Below are 23,825 nucleotides of genomic sequence, written 5' to 3'. Positions count from 1 at the left end.
ATATAATTTTTTTTTTTTTTTAATCTTTGTAAATATATCAGAGCTTAGCCTCAATTCACTAATACATGTGCTTTGCTGTTCATTATCTTTAATTGCTGTTGTTCATTAGAGTCTGTAAACCAGGATGTGAGGATTTCATTAACCAATACTAATTGGTCTTATTCAAACGTATTTTTATTTTAAAATAAAATAATAATGTTTGTAGGAAAACCTACTAAAGCAACCTTAATGGCTTCCTAAATATAGTGCAGTTAACACCACCTGCAGCTGAGATAATAGCTACCAAATTTAATATTACAGTATACAAGATGGCAAGACTGAACTTGATGCGAATACATTATCCAGTGAATCCTCAAGATAGCAAAGTGGAGTCACACAGGTAAGAGAGCAGGTTCTGTGCCTTCCCTGCCTGCTCTCATTACTATTCAGAGGGAAACAGACTGAAACAAAAGCAGTCTCTGCTTCTCTGATATTCTGGGGGGAGCCAAGCTGAGAATTCAAACCTCGGTGCTTTAGAGACTCTGCCTGTGTTCATTACATAGAGCTCTGTGTTAATACCAAAACCATCTGAGCAAATAATGGCATTCGGCGCTAAGCTAATGCTCCCTCTGGTATTGTATCTGTCTAACACTCTCTGTGTGTGTCTTTGAGTTATGATCCTGTTGAATTATTGTAAACATCTGCTAGTGTTAGGCTAGACAGAGCAAAAGCTCAGCCTAACTGCTGCCATCTAACGTTAACAGTCTCTGCCCGTCTGATAGAACTGAAAACAAAGACGTTATGTGATCACAAAGTATGAACATTTTATTCATGTATGATTTCACATATAACACTACAGGTATATCACAAGGGGCTGTATACAATATAATACAACGTTTTTCCATCACTAGACGTCATTATCGCACTGTTAGTTGGTTTTGGTTTTCTCTGAAATTAACAAAACTAAAGCGAAATTTAATGAACAAAAAAGGTCAGGTATTGATAGCGTAGATATGTGTCGCTGCCACAGAAGTCAAGTCCCACCTCCCAATCACAGATTCCTAATGAGATGACTAGGTTGAGCACGCAACATTTTGCAGAGCAAAAGTAAATGAAGATTGGGGTCACATTAGCTCAATTTCACGAGCAAAAAAGTTCTACATAAAAGGGCTACATAAGGTCTACAATTGTCAAACATATAAAGCACAGTTCACTAAGCAAATTTCACATTCACAGCAAATGAACCAAGCTGTAAAATGTAAATATATAAGCGTTTCTACTTCAAATGAAATTCGTATGGATTTTGCCTGCTAAAATGTAACTTTACAGTACACTGGCTAATGAAATCGTTATCTCTTTTAACCTTCTAACTATCTTTGGAAATAATGTGCTTCATATAAAGCACACAATGCTACCGCAGTGTGCTATGTGCTAATGAGTCTTTTAATTAGTTCTATCTCTTTAGATGAATCTGATTTTTTTTTAATGGTCGTCTGTGAAAGAAAGCAAGGTTCATTTTGTAGGCTATATGTGACCTGGACCACAAAACCAGTAGTGGCTGGGGTATATTTGTAGCAATAGCCAAAAAAAACAAAAACAAACATTGTATGGTTCAAAATTAGAAATTTTTCTTTTATGCCAAAAATCATTAGGGTATTAAGTAAAGATCGTGTGCTTTGAAGATTTTGTACATTTCCTACTGTAAATATGTTCAAATTACATTTTTGATTAGTAATATGCATTGCTAAGAACTTCATTTGGACAATTTTAAAAGCAAATTTCTCAGTATTTCAATTTTTTTTTTTTTTTGCAAAATAATTGTCTCAGACAAATATTGTCCGATCCTAACAAACCATACATCAATGCAAAGCTTATTTATTCAGCTTTTAGTTGATGGTATAAATCTCAATTTCAAAAAAGATGTACCCTTATGATTGGTTTTGTGGTCCAGGGTCACACATTTGCTTTGCAATGCCTTCAGAGTGAATCATCAGAGTGACGCTAATGCTGCTGGCACCCAAGACCGCCAGATTTAGGCTAAGGTCATGTGACCTCTGCATGAATAGCTTTTGTGCGGCAAGCAGGGGGTCCCATCTTTAGTTGCTCTTTGACCCAGATATGATCTAATGGACAAGGGAAGTTTAGACAGTGAAGGACTGAATGGTGGCCGTGGTCTTCTCAAACCCCTCGATTGTGTTCCCAGCTAAGCCGAGCCTGCGGGCGCGAGCGGGCCCAGCCACAGCCGGTGGACGACCTCCAGCAGATGAATTTGCAAAACATGTAACAGCCTACAAATGCCACTTGAAGCCATTTGTTATGACTGCGCCTGCCAACATTCCGTTCTTGGTTGATGATAAAATTCCTCTGGCACTGGAAACCTACTGTGTGCACTCAAAATGCAGACTGTATTTAATATTACAGATACCAGTGAAACTCAGGATCATGTGATGATGTCCATAACATCAGCAGTGCCTTACATTACATGGCCTTAGAAGCCCTCTGCTGGTCAAAGTTGATTGCAAACATCCAGGGTCAATGGTTGTGTTATTGTTACTGAAATACAATTATGATAATATTGATTTGTTTTATTTCCATAAAGAGTGGCATTGGTCAAACTGTTGTTCCTATAAAACAGGAAGTTTGATATCTCTAATTCAGGACTGTGGTGTGCTGGCAGGATGGAGAGATGTAGCCACATTGATTATTGGGATCAATGCTCCCATTTACTGTCTAACTGATTTCTTTTTTCTTTAATTATGTAGGGTGTCGATGGCATTTATCAAATCACCCCAGGCCTGCTGAGCGCATTCCCAGTGAGGTGAAAATCTTTACAATTAGTTCATTTAGTGTCACAGGCTCAACCGCCCTTGGGCTGAACGAGAGGGGAAAGAATAGAGACACGGTCAAACATCTTCTCAAGACATAGAAACATAGACACTTTACAAGAGGTTTTCATTTCAACAAAAGAAATGCATATTTTTTCGCGGTACTACAGATTTGATCAGGATAACAGAAGTGAAACGGAATGAAGGCTATTAATTGGAAGCTAAAGGATGGATTTTGTTTTCCATGAATACATAATAAAAACACGCAAATATGGTTAAAGTAAATATTGTTTCAGTATGATTTTAATGCTTTTGATAAGAATCTTATGCTCTCCATTTATAATTTAAAAAAACAGGAAAAACAGTAATACTGTGAAATATTACAACTTAAAAGAACCGTTTTCTATTTTAATATATTTTAAAATATAATTTAGTTCTTTAAAAAGAACCACTTTTAAAATAAATATTTTGTAACACTATAAATGATTTTACTGTCACTTGATTAATTTAATGTGTCCTTGCTGAATAAAAGAACAAACTAATTAAAAAAATAAGCCTACTGACTTCTGAACGGTAGTTTACTGTATGTCAGTGCGATTGATCAAATGCAGGAAGTTTTTTTTTTCTTAATATTGGAACACTCAGGCACAGTACACTGCTGAAGGTTTTGATTTGCTTTTTCACAGTTAGTTGTATTTAATATATGTATTTATTTATATGTATATATTTTGTGTAAGTCTTTCGGAAAAGTTTCCATTGGCAGAGAAAAAATAAACAAAATATCTTATAATGTATTTAAAATGTATTTTTTTATTATTTATTTTTAAGACTGTTGTAAAAAGGGAGTATCATACTTGCAGTCACAATGTTGTACTGAATATGAGAAGACAGTGATATTATAACAATCATACATGTATGTTGTATGTTTTTCAGAGACGGCTGTTTGAAGAGCTTTTATCTGGTAAGAACAGTAGTCTACAAGTAATAACTCTTGATTTGAAAGCACATTTCTCTTCAGTGATGCTCAAGTTATTCTCTTGCGAGATAACAATCACATTACCAGCACTTAAACTACGTCAAACACTGCATTTACATTAAGCAGTGAGACAGAATTGGCGCCTTCCCTATTGTGACCTACATCTGCTGTCAGACATTTTGCCAGACGGACCACAGTGTGCCTAAAGTGATGCTGTAGGCCAACACGGTGAGCAGGTAGACGCGGAACAGCAGGATGTCCAGCACGTACCCCACCTGCAGCCACTCCTTAGCGATCTCCCTGCTCTCATTCTTCTTCTCCATGAACTGACGGATGGTGGTGATCTCGCGAAGGATGCCGTCCATGACGGGAGACCCGCTGTCCCGTATGGACAGCCCCAAACCAATGTTTCTCTCAGGGTCTTTGGGTCCCTCGCAGCTGTGATGGTTGCAGTGGACCGCTTAAAGAATCACAGGAGAATCTCAGAACTCGTTTCATCTGTGAAAACTGACCACCTACAGCACATTTACTAAGCTCCACCCCCTTTGGTACTGTTGCAAAGTCAAGCTTTACAGATCACCCGGTAGGGATGGATATTTGCTGACTCATTTCTGTGAAGGTAATTTAACAATTATGCAAACAAACTTGACTTGCATTATGAAAAGACTAGTGATTCCTTGTTTGATCATTTAGTTATTTTACATTTGATTTAATTATTAGCATTAGCATGGACTGCAACAGCTGCTAAGGTAGGATTGGTCCGTAACGTTTAAGGCGGGACTTAGCAAAGGGTTAGTTACCTGTGTTCATGTTGTTTTCTTTGTATTGTGGCAGGTCGGATCCCTGCGTGAGGTTCGAGCAGAACTTCTTGTTTCGGATGCAGAGCAGCATCGTGATCTTCTCCAGCACCAGGTGTTTGACCCACTGGGGCACACGAGACTGCAGATCCTGCTTGTGCACCAGCCTCACGATCAAAACAGACTCGGTCAGACTGATGACCAGCAGTGCCATGCAAACCACAAAGTACACGCCTACACTCAAACACAAAGACATAACATATGCTTACATCCAATGTTTCCTCTCATTTGTGCGTGCACAAATCATACTATTACTGGACAGAACCATAGACTGTATCAGATCTTTGCAGTGCTCACTGTCATTCTGCACAATGAATGTCTATAAGAATTAAAAATAAAAGTCTTTTCTTCTTGTTCTGTTATACAGTGCTCAGAAATGTTGTATTACACCTTTCAAAGGTTAGGGGTTGGTAAGTTTTTTTTAAATGATTTTGAAAGATAACACTGTCACAAAGGCTGCATTCATTTAAACAAAAATAGCCAAAACAGTAATATGGTAAATATATTTAAAATGCAATTTATTCTTGTGATGGCAAAGTGGTTTTTCAGCACCCATTACACCAGTCTTCGGTGTCACATGATCCTTCAGAAACTATTTTAATATGCTGATCTGGTGCTCAAGAAACATTTAAAAACAGTATATTAACCCTAATATTTTTATGGAAACTGTGCAATTTTTTTCATGAATAGAAATCGTGTTTTGGAAGACAAAAAATACTGTACAAGTCAATATTGATCAGTTTTATGCATACTTATTAAATAAAAGTAAAAAGTGAACATTTGTTTTTGCTGACCCCAAACATTTGAAAGGTGTTATTTTATACAGCATTAACTAAAGACAGAAATATATATATATATATATATATATATATATATATATATATATATATATATATATACATATATATATAACAGCGTAGTCCAAAACACCTCTGACCAATTGATTTAATAATTTTTAATACTAGATAGCAGGAAATACTGATAGAAGAAAATGCTGATCATCTATACAGAGTCACATAATCTGTCACGAATTTGCATATTTGATTAGTGACTTAGAAATAGTGTACAATTTTAAATATTTTCTTGTTCAAAACTTTTTCTGTTGTAAATGTGTCAAATCCTAAAGCATTCATTCCCTGGTTTAAACTGGATTTTGAATCCCAGATTTTCATTGTGACCCAACTGTATATATTTATACCAATGGTTTCAGCATGATAATTGGCTGAGTTACCCAGAAGTCACGCATTACTGTTATTTTTCTGTATTGTTGTATTCTGTATTTACTTGTTTTGTTGAGTTCTATCAGTATATTGTTATGAATTCATTTACACAATATGCTGATATGCTGAGAACTTAAGAAAACAAAAAAACAATAAAAATAATGCACGCTCTCTGTGAGCCTTATTGTGTTTGAAAGCATTTTTGCAATCGCATTTGAACTTGAAACCTCTGTGGTGATCTAGGCTGCTCTCCTTATCTCTCAAATTAATCAGCACTATGTATTTCCGCACAAGCTTCCTCAAGCTGCGGTTCCATACTGAAAATCAATGGACATGTGGGTTGACTTCAGTTGAAATACTCAAGAAAGGTTTTTTGCCTTCTGACTGCGGATGTGCAACATCAGAAATGCAGCCAGCAGAAAGGAAACTGTACTGAATCACACCACTTTCTAAAAACAACAAAAACCTTTTTATCTAAGGACATTTAAAAGTGTCTAGATGTCGTAGACTAAATCACACGTCACCTTTGACACAAAAATAAGATTCCTTGATCAGGAAGTAAAGAATGATTGAGTGTTTTCTCTCTTTTTTTAATGCATCAGGTCATGTTCTGTGAATCAGAAAGACCTCATTACCAATGAGAGGGGTCCCTATGGCAGTCGCTGGCAGAGTGTCAGAGACGATGATGAGAAAGACAGAATAGCCCAAGAGCAGGGTGATCTTGAAGGATACTCTCTCTCCACTGTCTGGGGGCAGGTAGAACCCAACGATGTCCATCACCATCAGGAATATACTGGGCAACAAGAGGTTGACTGTATAGAACAGAGGTCTGCGTCGGATCACAACCTGGCGATAAATGAAAGATGCATTTCGTCGTTGCAATAATGTTGATCTTTCATTTCACTGGGGCACTAATTTAAAACTGCTTTCCAAAAGAAATGTGACCAGACATTTGGACCATGTGCATTTTTTAGTGGTGCACTGCTATTCAATCGTTTGGGGTCAAAATGTTCTCTTAAATGTTATTTAAAATGTAATTGATGAAAATGCTGAATTTTCAGTCTTTACTCCAGTCTTCAGTGTCACATGATCCTTCAGAAATCATTCTGATATATGATCTGGCCTATTATGAATTCTTATTATTATTAATGTTTTTAAAAACAGTTATGCTGCTTACTATTTTATAAAAAACTCGAAGCTCAAAAAAACACCATTTATTTTAAATAAATAAAACAAATTACATAATAAAAGGTCTTTATTGTCACTTCTTGTCAAGTATGTAGAGTAAATTGTTAATGTATTTTAAGACCTGGAAGTGTTGTAGATGTTGATGTAATATTGCTATATTTATCTGCTAATGCATGTTGATCTGTAGCTAATTTTTAATTGGAATTATAGCTCACTGTTAGACAACACTCCTCTAAACAATAATACAAAGCTAATGCAATTTGTTTCATAAAGTCAATAAGACTTCTGTTAGACCCGACTGTAAAAAGCTTTTGTGTGTATCCCTGACATTTTTCATTTGCAAATGTGTGCCATGGCTCAATTTGGCATTATTATGTTACTCACATGGAACTTCATTTCGGCGTAGTAATCATCATTATCTATGCTGAACTCATTGTATACGGAGAGGACGTGAAGCAGCTCCCATTCTCCCTGGTTCATGAACACACTCTTGTCGTTCATTACTTCCTCAGGGGTTCTCATTAGTGTGATGTTGATGTCTTTAGCTACGGGATGAGATAAGGTTAAAGGTCAGTTAATTCGGCTTTCAGGGAAAGGTATGGCGTTTCTTTTTCTTGTGCTTGAATCATTTACGCATCATTTTTCTTTGTCTGTATTTTAATAAGCTTTTATGCTTAAGTTTCATCAATGATTTAAGATCACATGTCTCAAAATCCTTTTAGACTTGGATTCTGTGTGTAGGAGCTCCATTTTGTCACTGATGACACTGAATGATGATCTCTCTTCGAGCTTACTGAAATGTGTGTACGTACTTGTGTGCAGCCAGCTCTGGAAAGTCAGGCTACATTTTTGGACATCATAAGGAAAGTTGTAGATGTTGAGGGAGCAGGCGGTCACCACTTGAATAGGCTTATAGTTACGAACAAGTCCAGTATGGCCTACGTAGACGTAAGGTATATCTGGAGACTTTCCTACATCCACACTGCAGAGAACAGAGAGGGAGCAAGCAGACAAACGATTCAAGTTCAGATAAAATAAATCAACAAAAATCTGGTGGATATCCATAATGGTGCAATCTTCTATGAAGATGATAAAGGACAGGCTAGCTATGAAGAGCATACTAACCATTCAAAATAATTCTATAATTAACGTTTCAGCTATCTCATTATGTCAAGTCTACTTACAATTCATTGATAAGAATATCTGGAACCCAGATGTTGGCAGTGGGAATGGAAATCTGTTCAACGTCATCAAATTTTTCGGGATCCCACACAAGGAACTCATCCGTCCATTGCTTTTGATGTGAGAGAAATGTCGAGTAAAAACAAACAAAAAAAGTATCATTAGCATTAAGTCGGGCACGTAACTTTTCTTGTTTAAAGCGGAGACTTAAAGGCACAAAATTAAAATTTTCGCCACTAGAGGACACGTATTCAAAACAAACAAAGGTGTAGTTTGATGGCTGTGATGAAGTGTGGAATCGTGGGAATTAACGTCTTCACCCCCAAAGCCAATGCAATCTGATGGGACTCGGGCAGAAAGCATGTTCACGGATAAGTTAATGATTTATTAATGTAGTAGAATGAAGCGGGTGAGACAAAAAAAAAAGCTGTCAAAGCGAAACAAGGACGCCGAACGAGCACAACAAGTGGCTCAAAAGCAGTTTAGTTTTTATTATGCAACAGTCGACCGCTTATGCTCCTTCCGGTCGTGCATATTAGGCGCTGTTTTTTCATACCACATACGTTTGGAAGTTCTGCTACTTTATGCGATTGTCACCATTCTAATAAAACGCACATCATAAAGCGTCTTTGGTGATTCCAAATGTTTTATAAAAACAAAACTGGAAATTTAGGAAAATGACATCATTGGCAGGCGAGTTTTGATATTTTAATTAAAAAATCCTACATATTGTGCCTTTAAAGCTGCAGTAGGTAACTTTTGTAAATATATATTTTTACATATTTGTTAAACCTGTCATTATGTCCTGACAGTAGAATATGAGACAGATAATCTGTGAAAAAAATCAAGCTCCTCTGGCTCCTGAAAAGTGGTCCTATTGCCATTTGCAGTTACAGACCGCTCCCTGTAAGAAATCAACCAATCAGAGGTCCGGTCCGTAACTTTGTTTGTGTTCAAAATTTAGAAAAATTTATATAGCCTAATAATCCGAGTACACCATGAATCCATTTTCCAAACCGTGTTTTTAGCTTGTCCTGAATCACTAGGGTACACCTATAATAAGTGTTTATATTTGGACTATTTTAGATTGCTTCGGGGGTACCGCAGCGGAGTAACCCAGTACCTTTGTGATTCTTCATAGACATAAACAGAGAGAAGTAGTTCCGGCTACGATGTTCTTCCGCAAGAGGCAAACAGTTCTGTTTATTAACTGCTAGAGCGTCAAAAGTTCCCTACCGCAGCTTTAAAGAGCCAGTAAGATGAAAATTCTAAGCTTCCTATCACTGTTTATAAGTCCTGTACAATAGGTTTAAATCCATCCAAGGTTAAAAACATTGTCATTTTGTCAAAATATCATTTTAAAATTACCTCAATTCTCAGAGATCCCCAAACGGTACGCGCGAAGCTGTTCAAAAGATTCAGTTTCCTTAAACCCCATCTTTAGGTAGCATACTGTGTTCTGATTGGTCAACTAACATAGTCAGGTTTGATTGGTTGTTCCGCACACAACTTCACGGTAAACAATGCGTTAGCATCTTTTTGGGGTGAATTATTTCTTATTCCTCTCATCGCGAAGCAAACAGTCAAATAAAAAACTTGAACAGTCTCGCTGCTTTTTCTTCTGTGTGGGTGTATTCAAGCCGCGGGCTTCAGTTTGAATCTGAATAGCACGTTCACGCGTTCACATTAGATATAATGAAGGGAGACGTGAAAGATTGGACATCATCAGAATCAGAATCAGAATCAGAATGAGCTTTATTGCCAGGTATGTACACATACGAGGAATTTGTTTTCGTGACAGAAGCTCCGCAGTACAACAGAATGACAGCGACAGAACATAAAACACATAATAAAAGAATAAAAAATACAAATAAGTAGAGAGTGAATAACAATATACAAATGACAATTGTAGGCAAGTATATTACAAAATGAAGTTATGTATGTACATATATATTGTGTGCAAAATTTAAGTGTATACTAAGTATGTGTGTTAGATAAATAAAGTGTGTGTGTATATAAATATAAAGTGTAGTGTGTCCGCCGTTATTATAAGCTGTTCATAAGATGGATTGCCTGAGGGAAGAAACTGGTCCTGTGTCTGGTCGTTCTAGTGCTCAGTGCTCTGTAGCGTCGACCAGATGGACACAGTTCAAAGAGGGAGTGTGCTGGATGTGAGGGGTCCAGAGTGATTTTGACAGCCCTTTTTCTCACTCTGGATAAGTACAGTTCTTGAATAGATGGGAGGGTTGAACCGATGATTCGCTCAGCAGTCCGGACTACCCTCTGTAGTCTTCTGAGGTCAGATTTAGAAGCTGAGCTGAACCAGACAGTTACTGAAGTGCAGAGGATGGATTCAATGATGGTGGAGTAGAACTGTTTCAGCAGCTCCTGTGGCAGGTTAAACTTCCTCAGCTGGCGGAGAAAGTACAACCTCTGCTGGGCCTTTTTCACAATGGAGTCAATGTGAATGTCCCACTTCAGGTCCTGAGAGATAGAGGTGCCCAGGAACCTGAATGACTCCACTGCAGTCACAGTGCTGTTCATGATGGTGAGTGGGGGGAGTGCAGGGGGGTCTCTCCTGAAGTCCACGATCATCTCCACTGTTTTGAGGGTGTTAAGCTCCAGGTTGTTGAGACTGCACCAGACAGCCAGCTCTTTTACCTCCTGTCTGTAAGCAGACTCGTCACCGTCCTGAATGAGGCCGATGAGTGTGGTGTCATCTGCAAACTTCAGGAGCTTGACAGAGGGGTCCTTAGACGTGCAATCATTAGTGTACAGGGAGAAGAGCAGTGGGGAGAGAACGCACCCCTGGGGAGCTCCGGTGCTGATTGTACGGGTGCTGGATGTGTATTTTCCCAGCCTCACTAGCTGCTGCCTGTCTGTCAGGAAGCTGTTGATCCACTGACAGACTGAGGTGGGCACGGAGAGCTGATTTAGTTTGGGCAGGAGGAGGTTTGGGATGATCGTGTTGAAGGCGGAGCTGAAGTCCACAAACAGGATCCTCACATAAGTCCCCGGTCTGTCTAGGTGTTGCAGAACATAATGCAGTCCAATGTTTACTGCATCGTCCACAGACCTGTTTGCTCTGTAGGCAAACTGAAGAGGATCCAGCAAGGGCCCAGTGATGTCCTTCAGGTGGCCCAGCACCAGTTTTTCAAATGACTTCATGACTACAGACGTTAGAGCCACAGGCCTGTAGTCATTTAGTCCTGTAATTTTGGGTTTCTTAGGGATGGGGATGATGGTGGAACGTTTGAGGCATGAAGGGACTTCGCACAGCTCCAGCGATCTGTTGAAGATCTGTGTGAAGATGGGGGCCAGCTGGTCAGCACAGGATTTCAGACAGGCTGGTGTAACACAATCTGGGCCTGGTGCTTTTTTCCTTTTCTGCTTCCGGAAGACCTGGCGCACCGCATCCTCGCTGATCTGAATTGCAGGTGTGGGGGAGAGGGGGGATGCAGGAGGTGAGAATGGTGAGAGTGCTTGATTGGAGAGGTGTTCAGGATGGGTTGCAGGAGCTGTTAATGGTGTGAACGGTAGTTTGGAGAGGCATTCAGGGCTGGTTGCAGGAGTTGTGAAGGGTGTGAATGGTTGTTGGGGGAGGCGTTCAGGGCAGGTGATGGGTGTTCTTTCAAACCTGCAGTAAAACTCGTTCAGATCGTCTGCCAGTCGTTGATTCTCTACGGTGCTGGGGGGTGGTGTCTTGTAATTGGTGATCTTCTTTAGACTTTTCCACACTGATGCGGAGTCGTTGGAAGTGAACTGAGTCCTTATTTTTTCAGAATAATTCCTCTTTGCCACTTTGATCTCCTTTTCCAATGTGTATTTAGCCTGTTTATACAAGACATTGTCCCCCTTCACGTAAGCATCTTCTTTGGCCTGACGGAGCTGTCTGAGTTTTGCAGTGAACCACGGTTTGTCATTATTGTAAATTAGTTGAGTCTTTGTAGGAATACACATATCCTCACAGAAACTGATATATGATGTTACGGTCTCTGTGAGTTCATCCAGATCGGTGGCAGCAGCTTCAAAAACACTCCAATCAGTGAGGTCAAAACAAGATTGTAAATCCTGCTCTGCTTCATTAGTCCATCTTTTTACAGTCCTTGATACAGGTTTAGCTGATTTTAGTTTCTGCCTGTAGGACGGTATTAGATGAACCAGAAGGTGATCAGAACGTCCCAAAGCTGCTCGTGGAACAGAGTGAAATGCATCCTTTATTGTGGTGTAACAGTGATCCAATATATTACTGTCTCTTGTGGGACAAGTAACATGCTGTCTGTATTTTGGCAGTTCACGGGACAGATTGGCTTTATTAAAGTCCCCGAGAATGATTAAAACAGAGTCCGGGTGTTGTTGTTCTGTCTCTGTGATCTGATCAGCGAGTTTCTGTAAAGCTGAGCTCACATGCGCTTGGGGATGGATGTAAACACTGACCAGAATGAACGAGTGAAACTCCCGCGGCGAATAGAATGGCTTGCAGTTAATGAAGAGTGTTTCGAGATTTGAGCAGCACGTCTTCTTTAACACAGTTACATCTGTACACCACCGTTCATTGATGTAAAAGCATGTCCCGCCGCCACGCGATTTCCCCGTTGATTCTGTGTCACGATCCGCTCTAAACAGCTGAAAGCCCGGCAGATGGAGCGCGCTGTCCGGTATGGTGTCATTCAGCCAGGTTTCCGTGAAACACAGAGCAGCAGAGTGTGTGAAATCCTTATTTGTCCGAGAAAGCAGAAGGAGTTCGTCCGTTTTGTTGGGTAGAGAGCGGAGATTTGCCAGATGGATGCTAGGCAACGGCGTTCGAAATCCGCGCTTCCTGAGTCTGACGAGCGCTCCCGCCCGCTTCCCCCGTCTGCGCGTCCTGAAGCGCTTGATCAGCGCCGCCGCTCCTCCGATAACAACGTTCAGTAAAACGTCTGAATAATTGAAATCCGGTAAAATATCCTGTGGTGTGTTCTGCCGAATGTTCAGCAGTTCTTCCCTGGTGAAACTGATGGCAGGAATATAACTAAAGACAGGACAAACTAACAAAAACACAAAAACATATGCGGAGCTCGTCACGGAGGCAGCCATCCTGTATCGGCGCCAGACGATTATTCGGCGCCAGACGATTATTGTGGGTATCATGTTGTTTTCATTTGGATTACTTTATCACAGAATATCTGTTTTCGGCAGCACTTGTTTAGTTTTAAAGCAGAGATGTCAAGCTTTCTATAGGTATCTCTCTCATGTCTCTTAGTTGAGTATTCACAGAGTTACACTTCATTTTAATGACGTGTTTGTAAATGAAGATCAGCACCGACTTTTTCGTGGTTATTAGGGGAAAATGACTCATAACGCGTATCCGCATTAATCGACTCCAGAGGGTTTTAACATATAACTGTTAATGCTAGCGCGACATACTGATTAGACGCTTGGGACAAAACAAACACATAACTTCATAATCATACTTCGCGTTGTGATTCGGAGATGCTTGTTGGTCTAAATAAAGTTGGTAATGAACCCTCTTTTATGGCCAAACGCTTTGAAAATCCCACCTTGAACTCACCGAGATTAGAAAAGCAGTCATCAGTGAAATGCCATTGGTTCTTCTGATCTTCATTCTTTGGCAGTGAAAATAAAACAAACTTGCCTTTACAATTAAAAACACACTGTCTCCTCGACATGATGCTATCACACCAACCAGAGCGTCTGTGTGGGGGGGGTGGGGCCATAGACAGTAAAAGAAATGGACACAGCGACCCCATTGGAACTCAATTGAGACAAGTGAAGCCCATTTTTAGCATTTTTTAGCACTTCCGTTTCTGACGCGCAGACTCAAACGAAGCTTGACGATGTCAGCAACCTGTCTGACAGATGTAAATCTTCCAAGTGGCTGTGCGTGCAAACTGCCATCGTTAATCTTGCAGAGACAGCGAGCTTGAGCGGGGAGTTCTTTGTCGTGAGTGAGCAGGAGTAAGTATTCAGATTAATTATTTTGTATAGTATTTTAAAATGTAATCCCAGTACGCCATATTAAGTTAATTGCCTGCGAGCTTCTCCTCCTGTCTGTACGGTAATGCGACAGAGAGACGAGTGGTTATGTTGCAATTGTTAGCCTTTTTTTTACAAAAACTGTTGATACGGTGCCATTATGTAACATAGAAGGTAATGGAGCCCTTTATACATTCTCGTGTATCTTTAAAAATAAATAATGGACAAACGGAGTCTTTAAACGCCTCAGATGTAAAGTTATTCGCTGTCAAAGTGACGCCAAAATGAATGGGAGTCAATGGGAATGCTAACGCAAGTGAAGTTCTGCTATAAGATGGCAGCCCCCACCCGACTTCAACTTCCGGTCGACTTCCTTGCCGCCTGGGTGGGGCAGGTCAGAGACTCAGAGTTCCGTTTCTCCCAACATGGTAGGCAGAGATTATTATGCAAAGTGTCCCTAGTGACGTACATAGAGATGGGCAAAAGGTTTGAAATCTATAACGACTAGTTTCAGCGATTCAGAGTCGACTCCTTACTTTAGAAGCCAATAACTTTATAAATCATGTACTTTTTGGTTTAATTACTTTGCACATTGTTTATACTGATGGACAGCTACATCATACACTGTAATACAGGTAATTTTTGATTTCCCATCTGTGTGGCTCTTTAAAGAGCAAACGAATTTCTTCAGGAAGCGGATTAACGTGCATGCTCTGTTTTTGATTCACTTAAACCGACTCTTGAGTCATTCGTTCGGAAATCAAACGATGCTCTTTGCTTTTTACATTTATGATTCACTAAGAAGAAAATAGTAATTTGTTTTACATTTAAACTTACTAGGCAATATTTGCTGATACAGAGAAAAAGCACCGGATTGTATGAATAATTTGTTCTGGAATCGGACACTGCATTGTTTGCGCTGCACGTTCTTGATTCAATAAAGATCCGGCTCATAAGAGTCATTCTTTCGGGAATCGGATCAGTGTCCTGCTGTACTTTCAGAAGCAGTATTGCGGGGAATTGTAATACGTTAAAAACAGTCACATAGATGCTGTCGGTTATTTAATATTACATAATTCTATTATTTTTCACCAACATACCTGTCTGTACCACACATATGTTGTCAAGACCTGGTTCTTCTCATCCTGTGTGGCACAGAAATATGTACAAAAGAATAAATGCAAAAAATCTTGATCAACAGACAGTTAGTTTACATATTTAATAGACTTTTGAGACCTCTACCCACCACATTGAGAATCGCATAAACCATTAGGTCAATGGCCACTGTCGTTGACTGCCTCCAGTCCCGCACAGGTCGAACTCCTTTCTTATATCCGGCACTTAAAAACTCATTTAGTCTAACCAGAGTGGCATTGGCGAAACGCCCAGTGTTATTGCTCAGCTTCTTCACTACACCAGACAAAAGAATAGCCACTTATCACTTTTACTTCAGCTTCAGCGTTTAAATTTTAAGCTATCAGGTACAAGTGAAAGCATATTAATTCACAGCAGTATACTGATATATTCAAAAACTTGCAAAGATAGCATTTTGTGATATTAGAATGCACCTCCTATGGCCAAAAAGTCCTATTGCTGTCTACAATGGCAGTTCACTAGGATTTGAGACACTTTGAGCCTTTGAGGTATTTTAATGTGAAAGTAGGCTACAGCATTTCTTTGTTTGAAAGCTCAAACGCAATTGTTCTTATAACCGAAGACAACATTTAAGTATAAGAAAAGTTACCTGAGCAAGTCTCCACCGCCCCATACAAGCAAATGAAGAGCGCTGTCCAGAGTGCTGAACATTTCATTGTGCTGAGCTGTTTTGGTGTTGCTCTAGGATCTTCTCGCAGGCTTCTAGCCTGGGGCTGCTTCCGTCCAGTGATGCACCCTGAGCTCCATTAGTTATCTTTGAGCTTTCCATAAGCACGCATACTGTCATTACAGCACTTAGTCCACCCTCCCTCCTCTATATGATCATCCCACAGCCTAGGCAGGTCCTGAGCACTTCAGCTTGTCCCAAGAGATAAAACGGAAAGAATGAACTATTTAAGCTTTGTGTACTATTTAAAAGTTCACTGAAAGAGAACTATTTCTTGTAAACATCATCTTTTATTAGGCCTAGATATCACATTAAAAATGGAGTACGGAGGCAATGGGGTATTTATTTGTTTAATATTTTAAAAGCAACAGGATAAACAACATTAACATTGTAAAAGCAATGATAATTCAAATTGTTTCCCCCTCCCACTAACTCAGCAGCAGACGGTGTATGAATTACAGATACCTTTGACATTTCATGGGTCATATTTCACCACCAAGTTCAAGTCTATTTCCATGAGTACTTAGACTACTACATTAAACTGTGATCTAATACTTCACCCAGCCATGATGAGACTTAATTAGCCCGGCAATAGGCAGGTGATTAGATTTGCGTCAGGAAAATATTATCAAAATTTTGATGAGGAATTGGATTAGGGTTTTTTTTTTCTTCTTCTTTTTTTTCTGACTTAACTGGAAGCTCTGAGAAGCGATGTAATGAAAATGTACTATAATGATAGTGATGTGAAGGTGATTGTGGTTGATTATTCGGTAAGGAAACTGGAGCTTAATATACAGGATGATAATGTTACAGTTCAGTTAGGGGCATATAAATATAAGTTCATTCTCATTTAAGTGTGATTTTTCAAATAATGCTCTTAAATCTGGCTCTTAAAATTACATTTGTTTGTGTAAACGTAGTAAAATTGATTCAGATATATTTAAATCACATTTCATGTTTGAATTTAATAACCAGTTCATTTAGTTAAGAGGATTTTTAACTGTTTTATTATTCAGGACACACACACACACACACACACACACACACACATATATATATATATATATATATGAATATATATGAACATCTTGAACATCATGAACATACGCGTTAAATAATAAAATTGCCATACCTTTATAGAATATCTATATATTTATTTACTAAAAAGCAATCTCACGGTTTATGAATGGTGGGGGGGGGGTTTAGTGAGACAGTACCTTGTCATCAACAGCAACAATTAAAAAAAAACATTTGAGTGTGTTTTAGTGAAAAGAAGAGAAGCACAGAAGAGAAAGAAAATATAAAAATACAAATTTGTACATTAATTTGTTTTTCTTTATTCTGTGCCAGACATTCACATACAACACAAAGGCTACTTGCTAGCAGCTAGTAATTATGATTATTCCGTTACTGAAAGAAAGTCAATCTACTGAAGAAAGTCTGAATTAATGTTAATAGTTGGTATCAAATTCTATTAATTATACTTTAGTTAAACATTAAAACTGAAACTGTAGTTGTGAAATCTGTTACTTTGTTGCAACTTTCTCCATCCCCTCTACCTCCGTTTTTAACTTTCTTTTCTCATTACGCCTCTTTTTCCCTACCACTTCCATTAGACTTTCAGGCAGAGCTCCAGTCACCCCAGTGCAGCAGCAGAGTCATGACAAAGACGAACACAAGTAACAGGTACAAGCTGAAGAGGAGCTTGTCCACTTTCAGGCACAGTTCCACCCAGTAGGACTGTGAACTGCCCTCATTGTCCTCCTCCTGAAGGTACAGTCTGAGAGACATCACCTCCTGCAGGATCTTCTCCAGTGGAAAGTCACTGTTTGAGACTTCTGTCAGGGAGAACAGGTCTGGCTCTGGAGAGAGATCAAACTCATAGCCTGAATCAGAGAGAGGACACAAATATTAAAAGAATAAGTAACCTTAAAATTAAAATATGCTGAAAATGTACTCATCCTCAGGCCATGTAGATGAGATTGTTTTATTTATTGGAACAGATTGGAGAAATTTAGCATTACATCACTTTCTCACCAAAGGTTTCTCTGTAGTGAATGGGTGCTGTCCTACAACATTAAGGAATTCCAACTTTAAATCATCACTTCTGGCCGAAATACAAGCCCATTAACCAGTGCTTTTTCCAGTGAAAAAGTCCATCTCTTGTTGTCTTCTCACATCAAAATCCACTGACATATTTGTTTAGAACTGTTTTTGTTTGTAAACAGTCCTTGATCTGTGCATAGTTCTTTTCTGATTCGCACAAGACAACCTTTTTGCTAGAATTGGAAAGCATCTGAATTTAATCAAATAAAATAAAAATTTGTTTATTATAAGCATGCAGCTCATGTTCATTAACTATATAGGATCCATTGGTGAAGTGCCCTAATGCTACATTTCTCCAAATCTCTTCAGATGAAGAAACAAACTCATATAAATCTTGACTGGCTTAAGGGTGAGTTCATTTTCTGCAAATTTTCATGTTTTGGTGAACTAGTCCTTTAAGCCATTTAGAAGCATGTGTATGTGACAGTTATATCTATACTACTGTAAATTTGATATAACAGGGAAGTATATTATATTAAAGCAGCCGCAAAACACAAAATTGTACACTTAAATGTGCACAACAATACAGTGATATTAATACTAAAATCCTTCAGACTGTAGGTCATTTTCACTACAGTCAGTAATGAGGAAGCAAGTATACAAGTGTGTTTGTATGAAACATTAAAGAGAGTGAATTCGTGGTGTGATATGAGAGACATGAAAGGAGCGCCAAGCAGTCCAGTCTACAGAGTATCATTGGACGAGGATAAGTAGCCTACCGACTTTAGAGTTTAATATCCATTTAGAGGTGAGAATCATAAAGGGAAAAAGGCGGGTCAAGTTTTAAATCAAGTGCATATATCCCACTGCAAATTCTATGTATAACATTATAAGTGCAAAAAGTGTATTTTGACAGTTGCTATAGACTATTGTGGAGCAGCAGAGAGAAAAACAAACAAACAAAGTCCAGCTAAAAGGAACAAATATACCACATGGGAGTTTGCTCTCTATGTGTTTTCTGATTTCAGCACAGTTCGAGAGGTCCCGCCTCTTGAATTTTAATTTTTCAATGCACTTTACATTCACTATATATGCTTTGTGATACTTTAGTTACTGCTGCGTTTCTATTTGAATTGCACTGTTTGGGTCATATATCTTCAGAACTTACTGAATGGATGATGGAGCATCACTTTAGCAGAACATTTAGCAATCCCCTGTGAAATCAATGGATTTACCGCAGAATGCAGTGATTGATCAATCAGAATCAAGCGCTCCTGAGAGCCATTTAATAATTAATGATATCCTGAAATTAGCAATAATTTACAGTTCGTCCGTTACATAAATGGATGAATGTTGTAAAAACTTTGTTCCTGACTAATTTCAAAGTTTAGAACTTGATTGTAAACGGGTACTATGATAAATGGATAATATTTTCTCTCCTACCCCCAGACTGCTTCACATCATCCAGTGTCTTTACTGATGTGAAAGCGCTCTCAGTACAGCTCTTATCCGTTGAGACGTATTTGTCTAGTAAGCTGGCAGATATGGACATCTCCTTGAATTCTTTGTCACTGTAATACAAAAGCTTCACTGCAAAAATGGACATTGCCAAACTCAGCACCTGCAGCGCCATGCAGACAGCGAAGAAGGTCCCTGTGGCAAAAAGAGCAGACATTATTGTTAGTAAGGTGAGGTTGCTGTCCGTCAAAGTCTTGTTTATAGGTGAACAATGTAATTAGGAAGAGCTCTGGCTGTACTATACCAATGAGTGGTGTTTTAATAGCGGTAGCAGGGATTTCATCCATCATATTGACTCTGATTACAGTGTAGCCCAAGAGAATGCTGGTCTTGAAAGTGATGCGAGTGCCACTGGTCAGAGGCAGATAGAAGCTGGTGACATCCACCACCATGAGGAAGATGCTCGGGATGAGCAGACTTACCACGTACAGTAGGGGGCGCCTGCGGATCAGCACCTTCAGAGAGGGACAGAAAGGCTAGAATTGAATGCTCTCTCTCTCTGGGTGATATTTATTCCATTACTTGCCCTAAGAGAAATGAGCTCACAGAGCAGTCTGAGATGGCTGTGTCTAAAGGGGAATTACATAACAAGCTTAAGCCTTCTCCCCATTTCCTGGATTTGCTAAATCAGTCCAATTTCTCATTCTAGAACTGAAATAGTTTTCCCACACCTCAGCTCCCCCTGAGAACCCAGATTCTTGAGTGTCCTGATCAACCTCACCTCCACGGAGCTATTTCCTCTCACTGCCCCTCATCTGGATCAGGACCATCCATTTCACTTTCCTTATTTAAGGCTACTTAAGCTTTCACAGTACAACAAAAAGCGATTTCATACTGACTTAAGCATGTTCCCCACCCATTTGGCCAATGAGTAAAAACACGAATATGGATCCCTAAATGGCTTCGGCAATGAGCCGCAGAGCACAGGTAATCAAAGTACACAGCTGTTTCCATGGTGTGCGCATCTTCGTGGAACCGGGTGGATTGCCCATGAGCTTTGAGCTATTGGCCCATTCCTCCCACCGAACACGATGCTCATTGATCAAATGCCAGAAAGACAGTCTCATTATCATCATCCTTTCTGTGTGCTGTCTGCCGCTAAGCCCCATCTATTAGCTTTAGTGTGACTCCACTAACAGCCACGCAAAGGTTGGAGAAGGGTTGTGACGCATGTCATACTGCCGTCAATACTCTAGCATGTCTGGCCTACTTTTATGTGCCTAATGTCTCAGTCAGGGTCCAAAATGGACATGGATTTGTGCAGGGATTAGGTTCTGTCCATCGGTTGTAGAGTATATGGGGGCAGATCTCACAGTGAGCTTGCGGTTGATTGTAAGAAAGGGATGCAGTTTTAAGCAAGTTAAATGTTTGGAGAGGTCTGACCTATTTGACCTATTTTAGCCTGCTGTTTCACAAGAAGGTCGCTTTATGATGTCATCACAAAATATAAACTATATTATGGCTATAGTAAGTCCAACTTTATCTGCATGCATACAGTATTTTCACATAAAGCGATATAAACTATATAGCAAATCTTAGCTGTGTGATTCTCATCGCAGAATGCAAACCACATTATCACCCATCTCTAATTTAAATGTGACTGCAAGGCTTTGAAATATTGTGTTTTGTGAAACACACTATATAGATAAACTGATATTGAAAACTTGAAATGTAAAACTGCCACTGAATGTAATTTGTAATTATCGAATAAGTTGAGTATTATTCCTCACATTAAACTGAATCTGTGCGTAGTCTCTATCCTCTATATTCAGTATCCAGTAGTGAGAAGGGACGGACAGCAGCTCCCATTCACCGTCATTCATGAATTCTCTTGTGTCATTGGCGATTTCCTCAGCAGGCCTCCACAGAGCTAAATCCACTTCATTCACTGCCAGAGAAACACATCAACAGTTCATTGTTTATAGTACAATTATGTGTTTATGTTGGCAGAGTATTGGGAAAATATGTCAGCTTTTAAAAGATTCTAACCAGGGCTGATCAAAAACACTCAGTAATCACAGCAACCCTCATTATACGGAGGCCAGCTTGTTTGCAAAGGAGTAAAAGCACACGCTGTGTATGAGTGAGCAATTTACCTGAGTGGAGCCAGCTGCGAAAGGTCAGAGTGCAGTTCTGCTTGTCAAAGGGAAAGGCATAAATCTCCAGGTGACAGGCTGAGACCACCTGGATGGGTTTGTAGTTTTTTACTGTTCCTGTGCAGTTGACATAAACATATGGGATGACTGGGGATTTGCCAACATCGACGCTGGAGAGATAGGAAGACATATGATGCACTGGAAGTATAGCTCAGCAAAATTCATTCACATGACACAAAATGAGCTTGTGATTTGGGCGGGAGAGATGCATCTATCCTGTACATACAATTCACTTATGATGATATCAGGGACCCAGATGGCATCCGAGGACAGCGATATTTCAGTGATTCCATCAAACTCTTCAGGATCCCAAACAAGAAACTCATCGTTCCATATCTGAAACATTAGAGAGATGTGGTTTACTGTTACCACCTAGCAGGACCCATGAGAAAGATTCAGATCTCTCAAATATCAAACATTTCAAAATCTGATTATTGTGTATGTGTTTCTTTGCTGGATCAGTCTCGGAAAGATAAAATTAAATGTGTTTTATAAAACCTGCTCATTCATGGTATTCTTCCTTTATTGGAATAACTGTTTGTAAGACATGCTGTTTATGGGGGCACCCAGTGTTATTGTGTAAAATGTATATACCGGTCCATTGATAATATCCAGAATTAAATATTTGGATAAAAATCAAAGGACAGAAGCTTTGATTTCAAGAGGTTACAGTGCAAAAACTTTTTTTAAAACAGCCATGGAGTTCAGACTAATCTGAATAAAGTATGTCAGGGATATGCAACTATGCTGCGCAATTCATTCAATTATGAATTGTTACCACTAATTAGACAAATTTATTGATACCAACTTGGCGATACCAAATGCTGGTGGTCACTTTCTGAGTCTGTCCATCCTGTGAAACGACATGCATAAAATTACTTGATTTTATTGACATGTAAACACACTTTTACAACTGTACAATACATTTATTTGGTAAAAAACTTCTAACTGTAAACATTCCTGTGCGCTGCATGTAAAATAGCTTGGCATGAAAGTTTGTTCATTGTATATTGTATATTAAAAAAAAAACAAGTACAAGTAATCTCTTCAAAGGTTGAAATGTACTTACCACGTCTAGGACAGATTGGATTATAAGGTCAATGTAAACAGTAGTTGGTTTGGTCCAGTTCTGGACAGGCCGAACTCCACAATTGTATTTGCAAAGCAGTAACCTGGTGAGATGGTTAAGAGCAGATCCCTTTGGTTTCTCTGGAACTAACTCAGTCTGTGTAATAACTGTACAGAAATGTTAATCAGTGCAGATCTTGCTGGACTTGGTTAAGTTAGAATTATCTGTATGTTTCGATAGTATATGGAATTCAGTCTCATTCATACTACAGCATAAAGTTCACAGTAAATGTCTTTCACTGAAAAATTGCTTTTTTAAATAGTCTTAAAATGTTGTTTTGAATGTTAAATGTTCATGCAAATAGCTATAACTAAATGATTGTATAATTGATGCAGTACAAACAAGAAGAAGCACTGGACTTACCTGACAGTAACAAAGAGAGCAAGAGGATGGAACTCATCCTGACAGTTAATAAGAAAACTACAAATGTATTCCAATTAGTTTGCACTGCCTTTGTCCCAGCTTTTAAAATGTTACCCGAAGTGTGTTTTATTCCAGTGAAATGCTATGGAGCAACAGAACGGACGTTGTACACATGACTGCAACAAATGCACAGTGGCAACTTGCTCACCACTCTAGCAAATCGATTTTCCATTATGGTGGTAAGAAGATCTGGTGTTTAGTGAATATGATGTGTACTCTGACTGCTCAATTCATGGACCCTAAGCAAAGTATGCTGGAGCATTAAGGGTTATGAAACATACATAATCACAATTATGCAATAATCTGTTATAAGTAAAATCTTCTAAAATTGTAGATTTTATTTCTTATGTGTATGTTGAGCTGGAATTTGGAATGCTGCTTTTCTGAATGAGATAGAAAAAAAAAACAAATAAGTGCATATTTTAACAAAACCATTGTGTTTAAAATATGGTGGTAATGACATTCTTTATCAATTAATCTTTTACAAATACACGGTAAATACAGTGTGATATAGTATATCGTATTATG

The 23,825-nt window shown here is 39.0% G+C and overlaps 2 protein-coding genes across 2 annotated transcripts; both read right to left on the bottom strand.

Moving 5' to 3' along the window:
• Window positions 1–3,116: 3,116 nt before the first annotated feature.
• On the bottom strand, window positions 3,117–16,014 carry htr3a (5-hydroxytryptamine (serotonin) receptor 3A). The gene is made up of 9 exons (XM_052537985.1): window positions 15,948–16,014; window positions 15,450–15,613; window positions 15,304–15,348; window positions 8,230–8,339; window positions 7,858–8,027; window positions 7,430–7,590; window positions 6,493–6,703; window positions 4,581–4,811; window positions 3,117–4,240 (listed from the first exon to the last, which is right to left on the bottom strand). The coding sequence occupies exons 1-9, from the start codon at window positions 16,012–16,014 to the stop codon at window positions 3,951–3,953; spliced, it is 1,449 nt and encodes a 482-aa protein (XP_052393945.1). The 3' UTR covers window positions 3,117–3,950.
• Window positions 16,015–17,376: 1,362 nt separating this feature from the next.
• Window positions 17,377–22,102, bottom strand: LOC127941306 (5-hydroxytryptamine receptor 3A-like). Its single transcript, XM_052536231.1, has 6 exons — window positions 21,972–22,102; window positions 21,686–21,855; window positions 21,320–21,477; window positions 19,834–20,044; window positions 19,515–19,724; window positions 17,377–17,911 (listed from the first exon to the last, which is right to left on the bottom strand). Exons 1-6 carry the CDS (start codon window positions 22,088–22,090, stop codon window positions 17,646–17,648), a joined length of 1,134 nt encoding a protein of 377 aa, XP_052392191.1. The 5' UTR covers window positions 22,091–22,102; the 3' UTR covers window positions 17,377–17,645.
• Between the last annotated feature and the right edge of the window lie 1,723 nt (window positions 22,103–23,825).

Source organism: Carassius gibelio, chromosome A21 (genome assembly GCF_023724105.1).
Source record: "Carassius gibelio isolate Cgi1373 ecotype wild population from Czech Republic chromosome A21, carGib1.2-hapl.c, whole genome shotgun sequence".
Taxonomy (NCBI): Eukaryota; Metazoa; Chordata; class Actinopteri; order Cypriniformes; family Cyprinidae; genus Carassius; species Carassius gibelio.
Note: the sequence above shows the minus strand (reverse complement) of the source record. Positions and strands in the feature narration are given on the sequence as shown.